Source organism: Mesitornis unicolor, unplaced genomic scaffold, assembly GCF_000695765.1.
Source record: "Mesitornis unicolor isolate BGI_N332 unplaced genomic scaffold, ASM69576v1 scaffold26344, whole genome shotgun sequence".
NCBI lineage: Eukaryota > Metazoa > Chordata > Aves > Mesitornithiformes > Mesitornithidae > Mesitornis > Mesitornis unicolor.
Genome location: NW_010178463.1, coordinates 35,326 through 61,754, shown reverse-complemented (window position 1 = coordinate 61,754; position 26,429 = coordinate 35,326). Strand labels below are relative to the sequence as shown.

Below are 26,429 nucleotides of genomic sequence, written 5' to 3'. Positions count from 1 at the left end.
CCTGCTGACAGAAGAATACCATTTGCCAATCACAAGCAACAACATATATTGGTACAAATTTGCAAAGAAAAAGCAGCAGTTGCCTCACTTATGAAGTAATAATGCGTTTTGGTAAACAGCTACTCTGACCCTCACCCATCCTTTGACTATGTGCAATCAGAAAGCCGCTGTGGCGAAGCAGCTAGAAGGTGACTGGAGCATTCCTGTCACTTCCTATTAAAGACTGACTGAGAGCACAGGTTCTGCCTGTACGTATGTTGCTGACCAAAAATTTCCAACGTGGATGTATTTTCTGAGTAGGCATAAACTGTACAACAGAACAAATAGGTCCTTCTCAAAGTTAACAGGTAGACAAACATTGTTTGAGCCATTAAATATGTGCTGAATTCTCATCTAAAAGTGCAATGTTATCTATGTCATAATTTTCCTATGTTTGATCTCATTAGCATTGTTTAGCAGGTAGGGTATTTTTCTTGTGTGTATTGAAATTATATTCTTATAGCTGTTTGTTCCTGTGGTGTTCAGAAGTGAATTTGAAAGAAGAAAATTATTTTTATTTTGAAAACAGTACTATATTCTTTGAGGGGGAGTTAGTATGTGAAACTTGCATGTGAAACAGTATTTGAAAATTCTCTTAATCTTCTTGTAGGCTATAGAAAAACATCTCATCAGAAAGTCCAATGGAGGACTGACCTTCATTGGGGAGTGGAAGAACGGGCACCTGGAAAGAAAGATGGGCCATTTGACCTGTTTTGCAGGTGGAATGTTTGCCCTTGGAGCAGATGGTTCCAGAGATGATAAAGCTGGACATTATTTGCAGCTTGGAGCTGAAATTGCACATACGTGTCATGAGTCATATGACAGAACAAGTAAGATACATTGCTAATCTAGTTATTTCGGTTGAAATACAGAAATTGTCATTATTATTTTTAAGATTTGTTATGGACCTATGCGTTGTCTAACATGCACTGTTTTTATACCGGTATAATTTTTTTAACATCCATGTATTTACTTCTGATCTACATCATGGTGAGTAAATGTAAAACCAGACTTCATCTGGTTCCTTCCTGCACGTTTATCCCTATTTTCAGATCAGTCAGCTAAGATAGGTTATATTGGTGCAATGGAGGAAGGAGTGTGTGTGACCTCTTGTCCTCCCAGATGTGTGGAAAATGAAATTTCATATATACTGTTCTTAGAGCTATGTGGAGTGAAAAAAATGTAAATATACCTTCTACTGTTTTTAGTAATAGTGCATTCTGGGTAAGTACAATTAAACTAGAGAGAATGAAGAGCAGCGTGCAAACTGTGAGATGGCCAAAGACCTGACTAGTGAGGGGGCAATATCAGACTGCACTGTTGGGCTGGAAGTTTCTGAAGTTCAGTCTTTCAGACCAGGTTTATTTTGCATCTTTAATAGTGCCCTTAATGCATAAGGTTGAAGTGTGCTGATTACACTTACAGTGATCATGAAGTCCTAAGGCACGTTTAAACCACAAGAGTCTCAGAATAGTAAACGGGGAGATCTGGAGGACTGGACTGTCAGAAATAAGAAGTTCACTGGAAAAAGAAGCAGGAGCTCTTTCTCTAAACTGGGAATTGAAAAATGCCAGTGCAGTCCTAGTCTGTATCAGGTGAAGAATTTTCAGCAGAGATAAGAGGATATTAACGCTGCCTTAAAAGACATGTATTATTTGTCATCCAGAATATGCTGTACAAGTCTGAATTTTAAGCAGAACTAATGCAGAGAAGGACCGACAGAATGATTAGGGGGACAGAGCTTTTATCTTCCGTTGGGAAAGTAAGAGGCGTCAGGCTGCTCAGACTAGAAAAATAATGTCAAAGAGGGAAATAAATTTGTTGTTATCTCAAGGGGTAATCACTGAAAAGAAATAGAGTTACTTTAAGATAAACAACACAGTTGTACCAAGAGCAAGATTTGTAAGCTCGCCATGAATAAATGTGGGTTGGAAATAAAAAATTTCTTTGTGTAGCCATCAGAGAAGTAAGCTTCTGAAATAACTTCTTAGTTGAAGTAATAATAATTAAAACTGAAGCCTTTTTAAGATGAGAATTCATGTATTTATTCACAAGATTACATAGTATCATTACATAATTGCCTGTCATTTTAAAGAATTCAATCATGTAAGTGATACTTCTACCAGGGTAGCAACAGTATTAAAAAAAGGAGAAGGAAAATAAAAATGATGATGCTTAAGGAAAAAGGTAGGACATAGTAGCTATTGTTGCGTTCTGAAAAATAGCATTTAAATGTTTAATTTGACACCTAAAAATAAGTAGTGCTAAATTTACAGTTGTTTGTGTAGTAATAATTTTATTCCTTCAGATGTTTGTTCTGTACCCTAAATAAGTCAAAAGATGGAGGGGGAGGGCAGAAATAAAAGTTTTGGTTACATATTTAATGACTGTATAAGAACACACATGCAAGAAACTGAAAGTTGTACAGACAGCTATAAATTAGCAATGCCCTAGTTTTCCTTTGTTCGGTAATGCAATTTCAGGAATGTAGATTTCTTTGTTTGACTTTCTTGGGGTTTTTTTTTGCCTGGACTTATTTTTCAAAGAAAATCGTTATATGCAAAATGTCAACTTCTTAGTTATGCTTTAACAGCAGGATTTGAGACATAATTGTACACTTTAATGACAGAGCTCTCTGGTTGTGGAAAAAATCCCTCTTATTCAGAGGGCAGACAGTCAACCTGGTTGAGCTGATAGGTTTATGTTTCAGTCAGCAAAGGGGAGAGCCTGATCTTTTTCCCATAGTTTTGGGAGGACTCTTGCCCCATTTGCTGTTCCGAGAGGATACAGCAAGGTGCTGAGGACAGAGAGCTCTTGTCTTCAGATGAACCAACCAAAGTTGTCCTTTCCTGTGTCTTCCCAGGACTGCTCATAATAAACTGCAGTATATGCCTGCTTTTATAATGTTTTAGTATAAAAATGCTACTTTAAGAAGCAACCTAAATTTCCATAAGGGCTGAGCATGAGGAAAAAGAAAAGTGTTTGAAGATCCAGTCTCAGCAAAAATGAAACAGAATTTCACAGAACAAATGTGCTTCTGGGAAAGAAGGGCATTATATTGCCAACTGTCAGCAACCTGTTGCACATATTGCGAGTACGAACGAAAGCCTGTTTAAGAAGTGGAAAAAAAAAAGAGAGAATTTGATACTACAGAAGGCATCAGGCAAACTGAATTTTATGTGCTGCTATCCATCTTTACAGTAATGTTATTATATAAATCATGGAATGCCATCTCCAGAAATTCTGGTTTGAAATCATGCTTTCCATGGCTTGCATAAATAAATAAACAAGAGCTCCATGGTGACACAGCAAATGATTTATTGGCCAGGATTTCTGGGTAGTGTTACTTCAGATAAATTCTACTGGAGTAATTTTGATCTGGGCAGATTTTACCAGTATGATAATAAGTACAAATAAATAATATATATAATGATAATAAGTAAAAATAAAAATGCTCTTGTCTTGCAGTGACAGTCTGCATGCCTATTTAACACTGAAGTGATTTTCTGCCATGACATTTGTGGCCAGAGGTTTTTGATGTATTAGGAATTTTTATTTTTAGGCAATAATAGCATCCTGTCAGGTTACTTTCCCCTCTCATACCATTACTCTTTGTCTTCAGACAAACTCAATTACCCTTTATAAAGCAGAGTATTTGTGGTGACTTCAGCCTTCTTTAACAAAACAGGACTACTTATTTTGTGAAGCTAATATAGCCCTTTCTAGTCTGTCTGTCTTAATTTTCTTGCCTTTGGAACTGAAGTTATCCCAATTGATGTGAGAAGTCAGCTGTTGAATCATGATTGCCCATCATTTCTAAGACTCTCTCTCTGGTCCCTTGGATGTATTTGCTTCTGTTGATGGCTTCTAAGACCCTTGAGGGTCTATGAACCCTTCTCTGCTTTCTGGTCTTATCCCTTGATGTCAAGCATTCTGTCGCTATCCAGTTCATGCTCTGAGCAGTAGACCTTCATGGTGTTTAGGAGCTGTTGCTCTAGCAGGTAGTTACACCCTCCTCTCCCAGCTGTGACAGGTGGAGGAGCGGACTTTATTGCAGGAATCCCACACAAGCCTAGCTGGGTTACAGTGCTCCCAGACATATTCTAATCCATACCCCAACTGAAATACTACTTTTAGATTCTCCAGACTCATGGTGAAAAGATGTGTGTTTTGCCACAAATTATTTGGAGAGGATTGAGGACTACCCTGTAGATACAAAAGCATCCTGCTTTTTCACCTCTTTACTGGTGAAAAAATATCTTCCCCTGCCATTTCTTTCCATTTTGGATGTAACGTGGTCACAGATTTGCACAGCAATGTTGCAGACTGACTTATTTGTCTTAGCCTTGGCATCATTGGAACGAGAGCTTTCCACTGACATTTTGAGGCTTTTTTTACTCCCCTGGAATGTGTATCAGTGATCCTTTGCAGGATTTTTGGATACTCAAATTGCATCACTGGGGCTTGTGGAAAATTTTAGGACATTTCTTAGCTTGAATGAAAGTGTGGCACAAGTTAAAGTACACCATCACCTTTTGGATAGATTGTTGCTGGCGTGACACCATGCCATGTCTCCCAGCGTACAAATAAGACCAACCTCAGATCTGTGGAGCTACCTTAAGGAGGCCACAGTGTATTGCACCTACATGGCTTGCTGGGTCATGCAAAGATACTCAGTGATCGCAGTCCACACAACTCTGTTTCTTCCTCATTGCCTAACACCATTATCATTGGTAGTTGCAGCTGCTTTAGCCAAGATTAATCAATACTAAGATCAGTAGTTTTTTCATAGAGACAGATGTAGAAGAAGGATAAGACCCCATTTTGGACTTATGAGGACCACATGTGTTCATACGTAAGCTCAGTTCAGGATGGTGATGGAGGAGATTCATCCCAGCTTTAGAGAGAGGAGAAGGACTTTTGAGTCTTGAATTCAAGGACACCTTATTCTACATGTCAGTCAAAACAGATACGAGGAGGTATGTCTTGAGGTAGAAACAGACCTCTTCTGGTTCAAAAGTCACTTGCTTGACTTCTGCAGAGATCTGAGGTTTTTCATAAGGTACCTGACCATCATAGTAACCCAACTTGGCTGAGAGTATCTGCTTTTATTACCAAATTGACTAATTAAAATCAGGTTAATAACTCCCTTCAGGTTAGCTTGGGGCTTTTTTAGCTTTGGACAGGTAAGCTGAGCCAACACCCTGCCATTTTTTGGGAGCAAAAGTCTTCCAGACTTCCCTGAGAAACTTTTTATATACTACACATTCTCCTTTCTCATGTCAGGCCTAAGTCTCATTGTCCAAATGTAAGGCTGTCTGCCTACACGTGACAGCCTTCTTTTACATGGCTTGTTACAAGTTTTGCCTTAACCCATCTAGGCATTGCTTTCTATTCCCTTTCCCACCAGATTGCATTCGGTCAGCAATTAAGTTACCCACTTAATCTCTTGTGATGCTATCTGCTCCACAGTGCTGATTAATATGGAGAAGTTAGAAAATCTTTGCAACCATTCCCGGTGTATTTCCATGGGCATTTTGTCCTAATGACAATTGGCATCACTGTCATGTAATCAATGAAAGGTTTATGTAGGGACACAGTCTCTTTAATAATCTGATAAAACAGTCAATGTTCTCCAGTGGTATCAGAGAAAAGACCTCAGACTGCTGAGTCATAGGCTGGAGAAGTGGCTGGGGATATCCTGAGCAGCTCAGGCCCTTGCCAGGGCTCTGCAAAAATCTCTGTAGATTCCACTTAAGCTGAGGAGCAGCACTTTCTGTGGGATGCCCTTCTGATTCACCACAGGGAGGAAGATGTTGGTCTTTGGAAGGTGAAGACACATGATTCTGATCTGCCTCTGAGGAAGGGACATCCATTTTCGGGATCCATTGAACTTGTCGGCATGAAACCCACAAGGCTTTTCCTCGCTTCAGCAAATTGTGAATACGTGTGGCACCCCTTGGAATCACCAAGGATTTGAAAGGGCTTATTGGCTTTTAAAGTTGGAAAACTAAATTGTAACCAGAACAGACTTGTGATGCTTAATCTATGCATGCTTCTACTGTCAGTGGGTACTGGTAAGGCTAAAAGAATACAGCTTCATGTGCTTATGGTGCAAGGTTTCTCAATGTTTAGGCTTGCGCGTGGACTGTGCATCCTGAGGTATTCCTGTTACTGGGGATTAGTTCTTTGTTTCACGTGCACCACTGAGAAACCTGGCAAAGGCATAAAATAACTGGTAATGCAAAATCCATAAATGGTAATGAAAAAAGATGTCAAATGGAATTGAAAGAATAGAAAGACTACTAACAAATCAATCTGAATAATTAGCTTTCATAGATATTGTCAAAGATAGATTAATAAGCAGAAATTATCTATATAGATGGCAGCATGTGCTGATTTACAGCGCACAGTATTTTTAGCGAAATATATCATTCCTTATAAGAATTTTTTCAGCCATTAGCTGATAGTATTTAAAATATTGACTGACTACAGACAGATTATTTTAGGATGAAGTTTTTTGCCCATCTTTAAAGTGTCTGAGAAGAACTGTCCTCAGAAGCTGGGTACTGCATTAACTGTTTTTATATGTATGACAATTCTAATGCAGAATAAGCCAGATGACTTAAGATTTTGGCTGAGACATTGTCAGATTATGAGTAGATGCTGTCTCTGTCCCAAGACTCTGTAAGTAGCTTAACAGGCAAAGTTGATAAGAAGAATTACTTGTTTTCATGGAAGTGTAAAATAACAGTGTATGTTGATGGAATGGTTCAGAGAATATCAAACAAAAGTATCTTGAAGGGTCTCTTCTTCAAGTTTTTTATATAAGTTAGAACCTACAAAGTATTCTTGTAATTACATATCCTTTCTTACCTTCAGGAAATTTTCTGCTAGTCTTAAAGGAACACACAAAAAATAAGCAATGTTTTAAAAATTATTTTTAAAATTATTTTTTAAATTGGATATGTAAATATTTCTATTTATTATTATTAATTTATTTCTTTAGTCAGCTATTAGTAGAAGTGCTGTGATTAATTTTACATTGCTGGTTTCAGATAAAAATTCAGTGAGATTGTCACAATCTGCAGGTATCATCCATCCTCTGGGTGGAATGAATGTCATTAGAAGTAGATATGAGTAAATAATTACAGATTTAATGCTTCAACAGACTACAAAGTCTGTCACAGTTTCTGTAAGTGATGCATCACCAGAACTGCCTGAAATCCAGCATCTTTGGTAGTTAAGAGTAATACAGCTGACAGTTCTCTTACTAAGGCCCTTTAAGGATATTAAGCAGCTACAGCATAAGCTGCAAGTATATGCATGGAGACGGAAAGTGATTGTAGTATAATAAATAGGGTAGAGGTAGATAGTCAGCTTTTGCAGTGGATGAAGAGTGGTTAACCACTGGTACTCTGATATATTTGATATATACTTATACACATCTGTGCATAGATAAATGTATAGTTTATGTTTTATATTTTAATGTGTAATAAATGTATATGTAAATAAAAATATACATATATACATATATACACATATATAAATGTTTAGGAAAAGGGGAGGAACACTAAGGTAAGTGTACTGATAGTAACTAAAGAAAAGCTATTCAGGATAGCAAGGATGCAAGAAAACTGAAAAATTGCATAAGGACCTTAGAAGGTTGAGTAATTGTGTACTAAGTTACCAAATTAAATCTGGTGTAGTTAAATGTAAGGTGAAACATCTATGAAAAAATTATTCCTAACCTCACATGTAAAATGATGAGCTCTTAAATGACCATTACAACTCAGGAAATTGCTCTTGAGATTATGAAAATGTCAGCTCTGTAGCAGTCAGGAAAAACAAAGTGAGAGAGAGCAAAATAGAAGATGTCCTTATGTCACTGTATTAATCTTGTCCACACTTTCAGTTCTATGTTCAGGCTGGTCCTCTCATTTCATGATGGATATAGTAGAATTGAAAGAGTTGCAGAGACAGGGTAGAAGGAAAACTAAGGGTATACAACACTTTCTATCCAAGGAGAAACTGAACTGGATAGTGTTCTTCAGTGTGGAAAAGGAATATTTTAGGTAGGATACAGTGGGTTCATAAAATCACCACGGGACTGAAAAGAGTGGATACGGATCAGTTGTTTGCTCTCTCCTCCAAGACAAGACCTAGAGGCTGTTGAATGTGTCTAGTAGGAAACAGGCTGAAAATGGAAAAGAACAACAAAAGTGATTCCATGCCAAAGAGATACTGGAGATGGGGAACTCCGTAGCAAAGGTTGTTTTGGATGCTTAAGGCTTACACACGTTTAAGGAAACACCAGGTAAGTCCTTGGAGAATAAATCTAGTAAGAATTACTGACAACATAAAAAAGTATATCTAGTTTGGGAGAAACCTGGAGCTTAAAAAAATTGGAGGCTGGTTGAGAAGCTGGAAAAAGGTATCTCATATATTTGGCCTTTTCTTCTTCTCCATCCTTGTCCGATTTTTGGCCATTGTTGGAGACATGAACAGAACTTCCATCTGGTCCAGTATGGTAATTCTTGTCGTCTTAATTTTGATGTGCAGAACTCTGTATCTAATCTCATTGACTTTGCAATAAAATTTGTTGGAGTTTTTTGGGTTTTGTTTTGTTTTTTTTTTACTGAAAGAAGTAAAATGGCCCATTTTGAAAGAAGTATCATAAACGTGTCTTGATGGAGTTTTCCTTACCATATGTGTGACTGAAGCAGAGAGCAGTGCTTTTTTCTGCTGGCAGCCAGAGCCATACTCCCTTGAAGCAAAAAGATTAAGGAATGTTTTTAGGAGATTTTCTGCTGGAGCACACACTGGGAGGTGCTCATTTTTTTTAATGTAGTAGGCTAAAGTTCCCCTTTCAGACTCATGAGACCATGGTTAATTTGAGCCTCTAGCCCATAGGAATTACATGATTAATTGCTTTGATAATTTTTAAAGCTCAAGTGTAGCTTCAGAGTTCATCACCTTAAAAATTCTCTGCCAAAACAAAGGGTGATGTGCAGCTGTAGATGAGTGCATTATTATTTATGTCAAATTTGAGGAATAATGTATAGCTGTATAATTAAAAAATACATGTAATTGCATCTTCATATTATAGACAGTTTTTCTGCAGTTACCTCCCTCTTACATGAATAGTGATGCTGGCACAGGGCCATTACAGCTTCCTTTAAGGGCTGAAGTAGTGAGTCTCTTAGTTCAGAGATTTATTTTCAGGTGTGGCTAAGTTTTCATTGCCTAGTTGTAAACCCTTTACTTGAGGATCACATTATGAAGCACATTAGTTTTGGTGCTCTGACCACATTTCCCTAAACCAACAGAGTTTGGATAAAGATGCAGGTTATTTGAGATGGTTTTGTTCTAAGATTTTCCAGCTGTGCTGGGTGGGATCAAAGGGCATGAAAATCTCTGTCGACCCATTTTTTTTTATTCTTTTGCTTGTAAAGAACTGATGTTGGTCACTTTAATTTTACCCTATAATTGAATGTGTTAATGTGTTTACATTCTTAGCGTTTAATTACTTCTGTCAGGATAGGTAGTTTTCTTACAGGAATTGGATAAATTATTCATAAGAAAAATTATAGGCCTCAACAACAGGAAATATTTATGAGACTGCTTAAAGACAAGCTAGTTTCTGCTTTTTTCACATGCTTGGGATATGGCAGTCCCCTAGCCACCCTTCTTGCAAAGATTGATGAAGAACAAATTTTTTTTTCTCCTTCTGCAGCTTTAAAGCTGGGTCCAGAAGCATTCAAATTTGATGGCGGTGTAGAGGCGGTGGCAGTGCGGCAGAATGAGAAGTATTACATCCTAAGACCGGAGGTGATTGAGACCTACTGGTATATGTGGAGATTCACCCACGATCCCAAGTACAGGCAGTGGGGCTGGGAGGCAACGCAGGTAACTGTATTAATTATCTGTCAGTAAATTAATTCTATGTCTTTTCATTTTGTAGCCGCTTGCATCTCGTGGTACTGAAACGCTTCAAATGGTAATTGATTTTCATGAGTTCCTTTAAACCAGGGTACATATGGGAGTGAACACAGTTATTCCTGTTTTGCAACTGCTGAGACAGATGCACGGATGAGAGACGTGTTCGGCATTATAGAGCTGATGAGTTTTAGGCATGGAAATAGAATCCACTGGTCATGACTCCTGCTGTTATCAGTAGTCCACAGCCCCAGGAGAGGTGATGTATCCTGGGAAATAAAAACGTATTATAAATAACTTTGTTATCTAGCATGTGCTAGAACTCAGTTTAGACTAAAAGACAAAGCTATTCTTACGCTTTCATCTTGGTCAGCTATAAAAACACGAGTGATAGGACAACTGTTTTCAGACTCTTTGTAGACTAGAGAGTACGTACATACATATATATGTGGGTTGGTATCGTGGCTCTTTCTTTTCTTAGTTGTCTGATTGGAAGGAAAAAAGTTGCCAGTCAGCTTAGATTTACTCAATTATAATGAAAAATTACATCAGTAGAAGCAGACCATAAAGGGAAGTGCGGAAGTAAAGGCATGTAAGGAAGAACTTAAAAATTGTTGCTAAGGTATGTTAGAGATTGCCACTTTTTTTTGTATAGCTGGTTTCCTGGGTTTAAATCTAGTTGTTGTTTTAATGAAATTCCCAAGTATGAACATGCTTCTGAGTCTCTCATTGGAAATGCTTGTAATGGTCTATAGAAGCCCAGATTGATTCTAAGACTCCTAACACAGATCTGTGTGCATGGCCTTCCTTCCTTCATCCTTTGATGGATAACTCCATTGGGCTATATGAATAACTAGGCTTAATTTTCACATGACGATATAATATTCTAATTGTAAAAATTATTTGTAATCCTCAAAAGACTTCTCCTTTTAAATGCTTCCTAGGGCAGAACTTGCGAGCCTCTTTTGGTCTCATGTTTCTCACTGCTTCCACCTGCTAGTCTGTACTGGGCTCATGCAAAGCTAATTTGCTGGCCAAGCAGTTTTCTGGTCCTCTTCAAGATCATAGAATCATGAAATATATTGGCTTGGAAGGGACTTTTAAAGATCATCCTGTCCAACCCCCCTGCAGTAAACAGGAACATTGTTATTACACCAGGTTGCTTAGAGCCCCATCAAGCCTGACCTTGAATGTCTCCAGGGATGGGGCCTGTGGGTTACTACAGCTCCTCCACTTCCCTGCTGCAGCTCTGGCAGTCTTTGCAAACACAACTCAAAGTCAGTTTCAGAGTTGTGAATAGATATTAAAGATAACAAGACACTAATGAAATATTTTGAGTACAGCCAAAAGAGATGGGGAAAGAGCAAATGAAGATACAAACCAAGAGCCTGGAGAAACGTTATTCTGCAGGTGAAAACCAGTTTTGCTCCAGAGGCAAGAGACTCAGATAAAGTACTTGGAGTGAGAGGTCTATTGAGAAGTCTGTATTCAGCAGGTGGAAGACAGTTAAGGGCAGCTCAGCATATTTAGCTAAGCTCAGCCCTATCCTTAGCACAGTTACAATCTCATAGAAGGGTCCTAGTGTTTTAAGATTATATCTTACTCTAGGTTGGGTTTTGCCTTGTAGACTGTTCTGTTATAACCAACATAATGTTACTCTGGAGAGAGGTTTCACATTTGTCACATTTGTATTCCAGAATGCATTGCTGCTCTCACCGAAACATCAAACATTGAGTCACATCATCCCTCTTGCCCAAACTATGTATGTTTCTAATATGACCAAAAAAAAAAGGATTTAGTAGCCTACTCCTTGCCAGTGCATGTACTACAGATGCTTGGTGATGTAACACCAGCTCTTGTCAGAAGCTGTGGCTGGATGATTCAAGCTGAGATTGTACTAGGTTAGAGAATTTACAAATGTAATTTTTTCAGGCCAGGATCTATCTCTTAAGCATATTGCAAAACAGGTCTTTTAGATTGCATTTTGTTCCATTTTCTCCATATCTTGTCCCCATTAATGCTTTCAAACAAAACCCTCCCTTCCTCCTCCCCTGCCTCCAATTTTCCCTCTGTGCAGGGTAGGACTTTATTTTATCATTCTGTCAACCTGCCTCAAAGTTTTGTAAATCAAGCAGCCCACATGCTTAACTGCCTCTGTGCTTACAGAGTACCGTTTTTTTGCTTGCTTCCTCAATAAAGAGTTTTTTTTATCCAACATAGCTGTAAAATATTTTTTAACTCTCCATAAATGGTTTTGCTTACCCCTCCCTTGCACAATTACAGATTTTCTTTCCCCTACCATCATACTAACACAGAAACTCAGGAATCTTCTTGTTCCCCATGGTTTTCTGTTCTCTGCATACAGATAGTAAGTTACTGTGTTTACTCCTCACACCTACTCACTACTTTCCCTTCTTCCCTACCACATACAACTCTGGTTGTGTTTATTCCTCCATTTATAAATAGAGAAGAATCTGGTATGACACACAGAGTAGATGGCTTGCTGCTCATGTTTGACACTGTCTGTATATGCCTTCCTTTTGTCCTTCAGCCACTGAAGCATACTTAGAAATCTGTATTACAGACTTCTCATGGTGAATGCTTTTTTCTTTATCAGAAGTCTAGCAGTTCTTTAAAACTTTTGGGGAAACTGAGTTTTGTTTCTGGGTTCTAAATGGTCTTGTTTTTCTACATTGAACCTGGTGTAGCCTGGTGTTTGATGACTGAGATCTTGGTGGTCTCCCTAGTTTGCTTCTTTGAATGGATGAATACATCCCTACCTGAATAGATTGGGTTAGTTAACTGATATATTAGAGGTCTGCTTTTGTCATTTTAAGAACTCTTCAGAGATGATCCAGGATACATTGCAGAACCACCTGTATTTTAAGTATAATGCATTATTTATGTTTCTTTAGTGCTCCCAGCCCGGATCTCTCTCTGCCCTTTATCAATGGGAATTTGCACAGTGGGCTGGATTATGTGTGAATGCACATCTTTGTGCTATACTGTCTTTATCTGTTTCACCATTGGCAGCTTCTTTTTCGCTTTATTATCTAGATTTTTTGACAAAACTTGGACATTTTAGTGCATATGTTGTGCTTTGACCAAGGTCTGCTTTGTCACATCTCTCCAAATCCAGTGTCTGTGGGGGGAAAAAAAACAGGAAGTAGAATTGTATATTTGCTTGGTGATCATAAATCTCTGTGACAAGGTCTTTATCTCTTCCTAATAAAAAAATGGCTAATTCTCCCTAATACTATACTTAGTACTAGAGACAATATCATTCTGAATTGCACTGGGTCAGCCAAATTGGACGATGGTATGCTGGGGGGCTGGCTGAAGTATTACAGTAATACGCATGCAAGATATTTAGGGTCAGTACAGATAATGACTAAAACCCTTTTTAGTCTAATTGTTTGCAAGCAATAAGAGCCACCACCTCACAATAGAAATATAAAGCCAATTACTGATCTAAGCTGTTTGAATGAAGGGTTCAACTGTTTTTCAGAGACTTGCGTATCTGACTGAGCAGGATCGCACCAGGGAAGCTGTAGAGTTCGCTCAGAGTTTCTCCTTACAGTGAAAATAATATGCAAGACTTCAAATTCAGGCTAACTTCAGGCCAATTGAGGATTGACTGTAAGATGGAGTGGAGAGACTATAGCTCCCTACTTAGTGAAGCAAAGCAGATGGAAAAGAGCCAGGCGTAGGCTGGAGGTGAAAGAAATGTGGCTTCACAGTTCATGGGCTGGAAGCTGTGAGTACCACAAAGAGGTGTTTTGGGAGGTAAGCTGGTGAAGAAACTGGCACAGTTTTTATGAGCATGTTGTTGGCATAATCAAAATGAGTCACACATGCAACCAGAAAAACACCCTCAGAGGAACTGAGGGAGCTGGGGTTCAATCTAGAGGCACCTCCTATTTTAGTTCAAAGAACTTAGATCAACTTTGACCTCCCCATATGTCACAGGTCCTGAAATTTATCTTTGCGTAATTTTTGAGCTGAGATATGTGTATCTGGCAAGAGTACACTATAACATATTCTTTCTACTCTTGATTTGAATAAAGAGAACTGGAAAATCCACTTCTTTTGATAGTTTGTTCCATTATATAATTACTTGTGCTGTTAAAAATACCTACTTTATTTCCCATTTGAATTTGTCTAGTTTCAGCTGCCAATCACTGCATTTTCATATGACTTCCTGTAGCATATTAAAATGTCTTTTACTTCCTCATGTTTTCTTTCCAAAGAGCTCTCAGAGATTGCAGTAAGCTTACTACCAAGTCTACTTAAGATGCTAAACAAATTGTATTGTCTCTCACTGTAAAGCATTTTCTCCACGTCTGCACCCATGTCAGTTCATCATCCTTTCTTAAAAAATAATTCTAAAATTGCCTATTCCAGTTCTTTACTCACAGACCTTTGCAAAGGTAAAATTCTATCTTTGCTACTGTTTACTATCCCTGTGTATGCACCTGCCACAACATCCTAGCAGGAACTCATACTGGATTGTCTCATGTGGCTACTGAATTCTTTTAAGTGTCTTTACTTCCCAGGCTAATCTGGCTCTGCAGGTATACAGCCTTTATGTCCAGATTTAGGATTATGTGCCTAGTTATATGAAACTCATTTAGTTTGGGCCTCTTTTACTGCCAGATTACCCTGACTGCTGTTGTTTACCTATGCCACTTTTGCCAGCAGCAGTGTTGCAGTGATTGATAAAACCTCAGACCATTTGTTGTGGGTCTCTGTGAGAAGCAGCTCTATTCGATGATGATTTTACATTTCCAGTTCATTCTTAGACCACTGTCAGTCAGTTTTAAATTAAGATAGCAATATTGATATGGTATAGTGCTGTTTTGTCTTATCACAACACCTTATGGTACCATGTCAATTGCTTTAGCAACTTTTAAGTTTATTACCTCTGCAGTTACCTTTATTTGCCAGTTTGCAGACCTCAAAGGATTAAATCAATCTTGTGAGCAAGATAGCTTTCTATAAAATCATGCTGATTGGTGTAAATTATCCTCTTCTATATTTTTTTACATGTGTTTACATAATTGTTTGAGACTAACATCAGGTGTGCCATCCTAAAATTATTCAGCCTGCCAGTGCCTCATAATAGTAACATTTCCTTGATGCTCTTCCAGTCATCTAGGACTTCCCTGTATCCTAGGGTGCAATAAATTTAGTGTCATTTTATCAAGGAAACAGGTCTTCAGCTCTTGAGTGGAAGAGTATCCAGGTGGCAAATCAGATGCCTCTATACCAAGTACTCTCAGATCTGTATGAAGGCAGAAGACTGCAAATTTCAAGTGCCTTTTAAGCAGCTTGTCTATGGCACAAACTTTTCAGCCTGTGTCCTGAAGTTCTATACACTGCTGAATCAAGGACAATTTGTTTATCCATAGTTGGAGGAACAGCTGTATAGAAATCTTTCAGAGGCATTTTTCCTCTACAGTTCATTACTACCTGCGGTGTCTAGATCACTGATCAACTAAGATAAATCCTCTGCCTGTCTTCAGTCTAGCCAGAGTCTGTCTCCCCAAGGAGAAATTTCTGAAGATGCAAGACTACTTGGTAATTGTAAGGAGAGGAAAAAAAAAATCAATATGAGTCATATATTTTCTTTCTTCAGGTTTCTAGGCCTGCCAGCTTCACCAGTGTTGCATTTAGTTATCCGAGCATCAGACCTTTACAGCACGGAGCAGGATCTCAGTGCTAGCTGCAGTCTCCAGAATAAACAAGTTATGTCTTTTAGGCTGACTTGGGAATTTAATTATGGAGAAGGAAGGAGGCAATGTCCTAACAGTGGTACCATTTGTTCCTTCTTTTTGTTTTGCCACAATCACTAGCAAGTTTATCCTGTCTGAGCCGTGACACACAGTATCAGGGTTGCTGAAATGTCGACCAGAGGAACACCTGCAAGATCAGACTCTGCAAACAGTTAGAAATTCTGGCAGGATTGTAATCACTGGAGCTTCTCCTCAACATCTTGCCACACTCCAGAGCAGAGACAAGGTCATATTCTGCAGTATTATAAAAAAGGGAATAGTAGCAAGAGGAGGCGCTTGATTTCCTGCCTAGTGCTTTGGCTCTTGATTATTCATACAACACTTGCCTAGGCTGTAGGAGTTGTGGGGAAGAAAGTGCAAATGGTTCCATAAATACCATATGTATTATTTCTTCAGTAGTCATCCGAGCAATTAATTTTTTTCTTTTCCTTTTTTTCCCCTTTGGCTGCTATGTGATAGCTAGCATCACTTGTGATGTGCACGAGCGTGCAGACAAAGAGATTGTCATGTGTGTTATGCTGTTGGGCTAGATGTGTCACATACACCTTTCTCTCCAGACTGTAGAGAAAGCCTGGCCAACCCAAATCGCAAGATGTGAATAGTCTCAGTGTAGTCCTAGCCTGCACCAGTAGCCAGATCTGAAAAGAATTCATCCAGACACTTTCTCATTATAGGCTCAAGTCCCAACAAAAAAGGAAGTGTTTCCATCTGAACTCAGAGAAAGCTTCACCTGAGATAAGGAATTGCAGAGAGAGAGAGGTTTTGCCAAGAAAGATAGTACCTTTCTTGGCATAAGCTCAGGCTTTGGAGCTACAGCTATTCCAGTAACATCCTTTTGCCAGTTTCTCCTCTTGCTTCTTTAAAAATCTTTGTCTTCAAAAATTTGAAAGAGCTTTACACAGTCTGGGTTATTCTTTGATCTATGAACAACCTCACATTTCCACAGGATAAGGGCGTATACTAGGAGGAGGATAGCTAAAGTACCAGATGTGCTATAACTTCTAGGTACCTTGCTTATTTGCCTTTTCACTTTTTCTCCTGATTTCAGTGATGACATCTGCCCGCCTGCTTCATGCACATGTCCGATGAAAAACTCTCCTTTGTTTCCCAGTATTTCTAGTGTGCTAAAGCTATAGTAAGAACCTTGAAGTGTTAATTTTGATTGAATTCATTTTCTCTGCATAGAAGGGGTGTCATTTAAAACTTATTTGCTTCCCTGCTTTGACTCTCCTCAGCTTCTGTTGAGTATAACTAGCAAAAATCAGAATTAACAAAAATCTGGGCCTAAAGCACCATGTGGAGTGAAACTTCATACAGGTTAACGGGCTGAATCACAGATTACTGAACTACAGGTAGCTTCATTCAGTAGTTGGTAATGACAGACTTCCTGAGCCAAACATTTTCCTTCATCACTGTGCCTTTTCTGTCCCTGCATGAAACTATTAAAAGAATCAGTATCTGCTGAGAAAGCACTGCCAAAGCAGCGGGGAAGCACAAATAACCTTTGAATCATTTCAGAGTCATTTCTTTGGAGCTGGTTTTAATGGCAGATATTCTTGTGTGCTGTAAGGTCATGTATGTGAGTGGAATAATGAAAGCGTAGGCGAGAAGTGCTCTGAGCTACTAACACGTTCTTTCCGGTCTGCTCTTCTATTGTGCTTTTTGCAGTACTGTGTTGGAGCTGGGTGGTTTGGGAATCATGGATCCATTGGCCCCTTTCGGCATGGAATGTTCATGGATGTAAACTTCATGCTTTAAAGATAAAGAGCTCTTCTGCATTCCAGCACAGAGTTTCTATAACTCTTCAAACTCTTCCAGCTGCAAAATCCAGGGACGTTTGTCGTCTTCCTATGCACCTCACAACATGTGTTGCATTGACTGACTGACTGATGGATATTCTAAGCAGTGTTACCTATGCAGAGCTGCACCAGCTCAGAGGAAAACTCTGCTTACTGAGTCCATGTCCTGTCATCAATATCAGTCAACAGTGAATACCGAGGAAAGAAAGTATTCTTCTCCAGAATACTTTCTTAGCATCTAGCAGTTTGCCAAATGTGGTGTCGCTAGTAGCCCTGGATGGATTTTAATTCTATATGTGTCCAGTTCCTTTTAATGTTGTTTTTTTTGTCAGTGTAAACTTAACATCCACAGCATCCTCTGTCAAGGAGATTCACAACAGAATAATGCAGCACAGAAAGAGCAACCTCCTCTGTTGGTCAAGCCTGATACTTTAATATTTCCAGATTTTGCTCTACAATTAATTTACTTTTTCTTTGTTTAATTTCCCCTTTCTCTTTGCAGGCAATTGACAAGTATTGCCGAGTCAGTGGTGGCTTTTCTGGTGTCAAGGATGTCTATTCCTCATCCCCTACATACGATGACGTACAGCAGAGCTTTTTCCTTGCGGAAACTTTGAAGTAAGTTCTCTTACATCTTCCTATAAAAGCTAGCATCTAAATTCTAGAAGAAGACAGTGGCTCCACAAATAATCTGTTGTCTTGTCAGGTGGTTTATAATTCAGGTTTTCATTTTTCCCAGCTTAGCCCGTTTTGCCAGCTGAAAGTCCAAGTAGAATTTCCCGTACAAGCGGCTTATGCTGATAAGACTTCAGTTTGATTTCTGGCATCACAACAGAAGAGAGGTTATCTGCTTTTAAGAAACTCCCTTTGCAAAAGTCATTTTTTTAGATACAGTGACTTGACATGTTTTATATAAGTATGTGCCATGCTGTGATATTGCAGAACCTGTTTCTCCTGTGAGTGTCACTGGAAGAGAGTAAGTGCAAGGAACAGAAGTTCTTTGTGCCCTTGAATGATTTTTCTATATTTATCCCACAACATATTTTTCTAGAATACTTTTTGTTGTAAGCAAGAATATCAGGCATATTTTATAATCTCTTACATACTTAAATATTTTCAATTCAGTCAAATCAGTAGGACACCTGTAGTCCATCCTGCAGAAGCTAATGCACTCTGCATATTTAGTTCAAGGTAAAATGGTCAGAGTCATTGGTCTTCCACCATGTTTCTTTTTAATTAATAACAAGAAATACTGTACTAGAATATGCCATAACTTCTAACTTATGGAGACTAGAAACACTGATATAAAGATAGGAATATGTTATGGAGATTTTATTAAGAGATGTCATTGCTACTCATCTCCCTCATCATTGACACAAAACAGCTATAAAGAGCACTCTTGTGTCACATGATTGTGATTGCTCTGGGGTTTGGTTTTTTTTTTTAATGTCTTCTAATGTGTGACAGTTTTCTTGATACTCAAGTTACAACATCAGACTTAGCAATATAGTGCTGGCATTGAAATCTACCAAGATTCCTGTATTGGCCACTTCCCTAAAATCTTGTGAATTGTCTACTTTTGGAAAACTCTCAAAGTTGGCTATATTCTCTACCTCTTTTATTTTTCTCTTGCATAACAATTTGGAGAATGTTTTATTTGGTTAAATCAATAGGCAGAAGCCACTGCTGGCACTGTGAATAAGCCCAGAGCTGCTATTAGGAGACTTAGTTGTTGCCTCTGCTTAGATATCCATGCCACTTTCTGCCAATGTGTGATGGAAAGAATGATGCATATGTTGTTGCATAAACCTGTCAGCAACAAAGACTCATTAAGTTGCCCTTTCTTTTCTTTACAACCCGGCAATATGATGAAAAAGCAGTTGTAACCATTTGGCAGTCTAGCATGTCATGCAGGCTTTGCAGCATAAACAGAGTTTCTATACAGCAGCAGAGTTTACAGTATCAACAATATCTGATTTTCAGGTTTTAGCTGTAGTTGAGGTGTGTGAAGATTGATTTTTGGGTATTGGGAGCTCAAAATGCAGTGGAGAAAAAGCAGGTCCTAACAGTGCCAGTACAGGTGCTTCAGGCAGCACAATGTGTTTCACTAGCAAAAAGGTGCTCCGAGCTCATCACATGTATGGGAAGAGTCTGCCTCTTCTGTCATGCTGCTGGCTCCTTACCAAACTCCTCTACATAGACACAATACTTTGTTTCCCTGTCTTATCATTGTAAAAATGAAGTCAGCCACTGCTACTTCCTCTGTTGTCTTCTTTAATTTTATTTCACTTACTCAAGTTAATGTTCTGAAGCCCAAAAGCTATACTCCCAAAGAGAGAGCAGCAGTTTCAAACAGGTCTAATCAGAGAAACAATGCCTTCCCAGGAGCTGATGGTATATGATTGATCTGCCTATAAAAGCCGAATCAGAGAATGAAATCTGCCCCTAAGGGACTTCTGTGATGACAAGACTGACCTTTGAAGTATAGCCAGAATCCTGTCTGCATCTTAAATAATCACAAAGAGATCTGAAAATTCACTGCTGCGTCACGCAGTAACTGAATGTACTATAGTGCAAGCATTGCAAAAGAAGTCAGATCTAGGGAGGAATTCAAAAAATGTTTGTCTTTTGGTTTGGATCATTTCCCACTTATAGGACAAAATGAGGTTTTATTGGAGAGCTGGATATTAGATATTTGACACTGATGCGATTGACATACCCAAACCAAAAACTGGTATCACCTTGAGATAAAATAGAGAACAGGTCAGGATAGCTCACATGGCTATGAAAATGAAGACAGAAGGGTTGGGTGTGATGCCAGGAGAAGAGAAGATGTCCCTCAGAAGAGGGGCATAAAATGTGTGTTACAGAATGCCTGCACTGATCTTTTCTGCTATTGATGATAACTTCTGCATCTTAATTCCCCTCAAATTCAAAATTTATCTCTCTCCCAAATATGCATTGTCGCTGCTCAGACACTTTGGCTTATCAAAGATACTTGGCAAATTTTGAATATTTGGGCAGTATGAGTGGCAAAAAGGTAGCTGTTGACCGGGAAGGAGCAAGAGGTAGAAATAGTTTCCCTAAGTTATTCAGAGGAAAAGCGTGAATCAAATGAGGAAGGTGAATTTGAGTAAGATGAAACATTGCTGCTCTGGTGAAAAAGAGTTTGGAGAGCTGCAGAGAGAGAAAGCAAGGAAGGAGTAAGGAGGAAAGTAAAGGCGTGACACTTTAAAGACAAATGAAAAATGTAGAGAGAGAGCAGAGATATGTGGGAGAAAATGGAATAATCTCAGCAAAAAATTATCTGTAAGCAGTTAATTGGTGAGGAAGGAACGAAAAAGTAGAGCTTCACTGCCTGGGTTGTGCTGTGGATACAACTGGCAAATAGAGGCAACGGGAGTGATCAGACAGTCACGCACAACTGTAGACAGTCGACACTACCAGTGTCTCATGGAGCGCAAAGTAGCAGCAGCCTCAGCAGAGCGAAGGCAGAAAAACATGCACGCGTTCTGGATGTGGCAGAGCCCACTAACAGGAATGATGCCCCTTCCTTGTCTCATGCAGCAGAACCTGTCATTTTTTCAGATGGCAGAAAAGCAGGCTGAAGGAGAAGCTGAGAGGTCCTGTACACTCATGATGTTACATGTGCACTTGTACATGCACACTTCCTTCTGGAAGAAGGAAGATACCTTTTGAATTTTAGCAATTGAGTTTGGAAGCCATAACAAAGATCCCTACCACAAATATCCCCTACAAAGAATAGCACAGCCACATTCAAAAGTGTGTATGAAGAAAAAAAGAACCAAGAAATACTCTTCTTCCATGTATGTCCAGAAACCTTAACTTTGTTACATACCTCATTTGCTCTGCATTGCTTTATAATGTGCAACATTTATTAATCCCTTCTGCACAATATATTGGCCCATTTCCTCCCACCAGAAGCTGAACCAGCTTCCAACACAGTGATGACAAGTCAGATATCTGGCATGGCTTAGTGGCTCTTAGGCTTCCTCAAATCTTTGATTTGGATTAAAGAGGATTTGTCATTTCCAAGTGGGTTTACCCTGTAAAGAAGAATTTTTTGCCAACTTCTCTGTTCCCCCGTCCCTACAATCCTTGTGGTGTCTTGATGTTTGTTTTATATTACAACTCTTTGAAAGGAGTCTTGAGAAACAGAAGTTACTTGGAGAGATTAAAATGCTGTCTTCATAACAAGTTTTCGTTGAAGAGCTTGATCATGATAAAAATTACTTCAGATCATTATGACAGGGAAGGTTGTGTAGGTACTATATAATGATTGCAAGCAAGTTACTTGTTCATAGCTTTAGCTGCTGACTGGTGGGGCTGAAGCTGCTGGTTTGCCCCTTCCTGTCTGTTTCTCTGCTTTAATACCTGCCTTAATACTTTTTATCCTCTCTGTCTTGATATCTAGGTATTTGTATCTGCTTTTCTCCAGTGATGACCTTCTACCATTGGACAACTGGGTTTTTAACACAGAAGCTCATCCTCTGCCTGTCTTACATTTAGCCAACACCACACTGTCAGGAAATCCTGCGTACCGATAAAAAGAGCTCAATGAAGAGGAAAAGAGACTGTTTTCAGCTCTGATTTGTTTACATGGACCACTTGAGACTTTAAGCAGGAGAGGAGACAGACACTTCCTAAAACTAGACCTCTGAGTCAAGCAAATACCGGCGTGAGAACAAAGCTCTTCAACATATAGATAAGTTAAAACTGAAAGAGAAAAAAAGTTTTGTTTTATACATGACCAAAACACATTAGTGTGGTATTTGCAGGACAGAGGCTTCATGTGCTTTGAACCGTAGCAAGACAAGGAATCTACTGTTTAACATAAATGCAGCAGCATAAGGAAGAAGAGGCTTTCCCGTCCAGGGAGAGGAACTTGCTGCTGCTGCTGTTGGCTGTTGCAAGATGCAACACACCAGACACCTCTTCACATCGGGTGGGTTCCAAATACCTAGATTTTCTTTTTTCTTTTTTTTTTTGTTTGATGATGGCATGAAAAAAGCAACAACAAAAAGCAACATCACTGCACCAGCAGCACCAGGATTTGAATTTTTTTTTTCTGTACCTGTCTGATTTTTCTAAGGAACATCCGTTTGTCCAGACTGGCAGCCATTCTCAGGGCCTCTAAGCTATTCAAACTAAACTCTAAACTATAAAAACTATTGCCTCTGCATTTTCTCTTTTCAAAATAATGTTAAAAGAGCTGTGTTGTATGCTTACATTAAAAAAACCAAAACAATTGACAAGCATTTGGTTTGTAGTTCACTGTCAGCAACGTGGGCTTAGTTCATTTGACAAGCTACAGTCACAAAGTCTGGAGCATATCACAGGGGTAGGAAGAAGCCTGAATTTCCCTTTCTCACAAATCCTGTCATATGGAAAAAAACTTTCTCTTCTTAGTCCTGGTTCTTGTAGGTAAATGAACAGAGATTACAAGATGAGGAAAACAGTCTCTTATAATTTATGTAACAGGAGACAATATGTGGCACTTAATAATGCTCCCCTTGAGCTAAGCAGCAGGAGTTTGTGGCTTTATAGTTTTCTACACAATCGGGATTTTTCCTAAAATTTAGATTTCATTCTTTAGATGCTATTTGTGGACCTTTCTTTGCAGGTATGTGCATGACAGGTGCCCAAAACTGCCTTTGATTTAATTTACAAAATTCCTTTTCTTCTTGGTGCTCCAGTACAAAGCCTACATGATCTTCTTTGGAAACAACATAGCATCTCTTACAAATGAGTGGAAAGATAAACCGAAAAGTTTCTTCTTCCCTTAGTTTATGAGAAATGAGATGCTGTTACCTGCATGTTTGTTGTTTGTGGTTGTTCTTTTTTGAGTACTCCTAAGCTGGGCTGGGCAGTATCGCTTCAGTGAAGTCTGCTTCAGTCCTCACTTATTTTAATCTTTTCAAGTATATGTCAGTCTCCTTTTACCATTATTCCTGAATCCTTACAGCTCAAATTATTCTTTTTATTCCCCTTTATAGCTATCAAATCCTTCTGCCATGGTGACTGGCCCTTTTGCTGAAGAATAGCTGTGAGGTGCTCCTTTCTCACCCAATTAGTGCACAGGTTGAGTCTTTAAAAAATCTTGTGTTTTCATGCTAAAGGGAGTGGAAGAACTCTTCAGTGAGCTATAGCAGTACAGCATCAGATCTAAAGGGAGTGCTATTTCTCCCCCTCAAAAAGATTTATATTTTTCTCTCTGAGATATTATATCTGAATGTGTATTATAGTAGATTTTCCACCATAAAATTTTTCTTCACTTGTGTTTCACACTAACTCAGACACAGAAATTATCACATGATCTAAGAAAAATTGCTACTAGATGCTTTTTTCCAGACACATTTTAAGAGCAGGAAGACACAGAGCTTGGAAAAAACTCCAATCTCAATGTTTTTACCTTAATACCGGTTACTTAGTTACTGTAATTTGCAGCAGTATCTAAAAAATAATTTGAGAACTGATAAAGTAATTGGTACAGTAAATAATACTGATTCAAGTAATTGTTTATTTAAAATTAGAAGCAGTTTAATAAAGGGATTCTTTTTACTGGTCCCACATTAATTTATTTTTCTAATTAGTATTAAGTGACATATTGAATAGCTACTCACTTTCCATTTTCCCAAGTTCAGATATGTTGTGTTTTCAAAATGAGTTTTTTCCATCCAATGAGAACTGTTACTAGTTTAAAACTGCACTCAATTGCCTTGTTCTTCTAAATCTCTCTGGGTACAAAGGAGAAAGGGGAAAAGCAGGCTCTTATGGTTTTGTTTGTTTTTTAAATAAATAAATAAATAGATAGATAAAGAAAAGGGCACTTTGCACCAAATACACCCATCCCCATACACCTCCTGATAAATGCAGATATAGAATGGCTGCCAGTCTGTTCAGAGAGAGGTCAAGGACAGAATTATGGAGTCCCAGAAACAGCAAACTTCTTATCATTGTTTGCTGCTCTTCCACGTCCTTCCTGTGAATTAAAGAGCGGCCCTTCAGATTAATTCCTCCATGAATCCCAGCGGGTTAACTCACTGCCACAAGAATGCTTGAATTGAGGACCTAAGCCATTTCATCTTGTGGGATGGTATTTCTCTCAAAGCAGATGTACAGTACTGCTATTTCTTCTTTTGTGTAGACAAGCAGCAGGTACCAAATTAAAGGACACTTGTTTCTCATTTTCCAGTCAGCCCAGTGGCTGTCAGTTTCTACTCTATCACTCTTGAAAATACAAACTCCTCCAGAAGCTACTGATGTGCATAGTCTATCTGTGGACTAATTGCGGTCTCGTTCAATGAATCAGTCCTTCCTGAGATTTCTTAGAGCAGGCTGAGTTTGGAGGTAATGAGTTCTGAGTGAGGAGGGATGTGCCCTCATTCCGACTCCTTCACAGAGAAGTAGGTTCTGATCTGCAGAACTGTGTTATGTGCAACCCAAAGTTCAGACTGTTTTCCCTCTGGGTACAAAAGGTACAGTAGAATATTGCCATTTTCATGCTGTTGCTGCTGTCTTACATACTTTCATGAAGATAGAGTGTAAATTTAAGCACAAAATGACTTTTTAGTCCTAGTTGTTTCCGAGTCTTGCACCGTATTCTCTAACAAAACAATCCTCATTTTCTTCAGGTAGCTGTCCCATTTTAGCAATTTCTATAATACCATCTCCTCTTACAGGATGTAATAAAGAACAGTTGCATTTTTGGCACACTGGATTTGGGCAAGAGCCTGGAAATCCCAGAATTGTCTATTTCCTGTTTGCATGCTGTCAAAACAAGAATGTTCAGTTCTTTTCCTAACCCAAGCCTCAAGCTTGCTTGTTGGTCAGGATCTGCTAGCAGTTTTTTCTAACACTTATAGCTTGACTTTTCAAAGAAGCCAGATTTCTGCAGCTTCCATTGATCACCCTGGAGCTGTGTGTCCTGCAGTCAAGAAGTCAACTTCTTAGCTTTGTCCTCTAAACCAAACCAAAACCCTTGAATGATATTCTGGGTGTACACTTTGCTGCACAATATCCTTAAAAACTGAAGGCTTAAGAAAAGTATGGAAATCAGTAATTATGCTGTAGTAAAGGGTAGTTCCCTGTACCAGTCACACCTTTGAGGCTCCTTTAGCTCCCCACTCCAAATTTGTAGATCACCGTCTTCTACCTCCCAATCACAGACATGTTCCCACACGGTATTTTGCCAGATTTGAATGTTGAGTATCCAGGTTCTGAAAAGTGAAAATAATTGCACGCTCCCTGTAAAACCATCCTTTAGGGTTAATTGTCTACCCTGTGCTGAGCAAAGCCCTCTTGGGCTGTGATCCTCTCTTCTATCCCTCAGGAAATGATACTACAAACCTTCATAATGTGACTCTCCCTAGTTTGAATGGAGAAGTGGTTAATTGCAGTGACATTGAAGGGTTCAACAGTGTAACCTGGCATCCACAGTTTACATCTCAGGGCTGTAGTAACAGGCTTTTAACACATTGAGCCTGTTATGTGCATTAACGAGTCTAGTTCATGTTTTTAAGGGGAAAAATAAGAAACAGGCTTCTTGTTACCAGAGAAAAATGAAAGCACGCTCTTGATCCACACTGTAGTTCAGAGATCTGTTCACCCTGATAAGAATTCCCTCCTTGATTTTTGAGAAACAGTCTTCTGACTCGAGAGTTTGAGTTGCCGTACAAAGAGGAAGCCCAAACTCTTTTGCAAGTTACCTGTGTACAAATGTAGCAGAGGTGGTAAGCACCCTCTGCTTCAGCTCTCAGCCCCCTTTTGTAATTGCCCAGAGATGTTGGGAACCACCGAAATCAAAGGAGACAGCCTGACTTGTTATGGTGAATTG

At 38.9% G+C, this 26,429-nt stretch overlaps 1 protein-coding gene across 1 annotated transcript in view; it reads left to right on the top strand.

Annotated features, from left to right (window-relative positions):
- The window catches only part of LOC104539045 (mannosyl-oligosaccharide 1,2-alpha-mannosidase IB-like), a gene marked incomplete at its 5' end in the record, with an annotated part of 28,759 nt that extends 6,089 nt beyond the window's left edge, over positions 1-22,670 (top strand). The window contains 4 exons of the mRNA XM_010182470.1: positions 650-869; positions 9,776-9,948; positions 18,075-18,190; positions 22,008-22,670. Of these exons, the coding sequence (XP_010180772.1) occupies positions 650-869; positions 9,776-9,948; positions 18,075-18,190; positions 22,008-22,140 (642 nt within the window). The remainder of the gene's footprint in view (positions 1-649; positions 870-9,775; positions 9,949-18,074; positions 18,191-22,007) is intronic.
- Between the last annotated feature and the right edge of the window lie 3,759 nt (positions 22,671-26,429).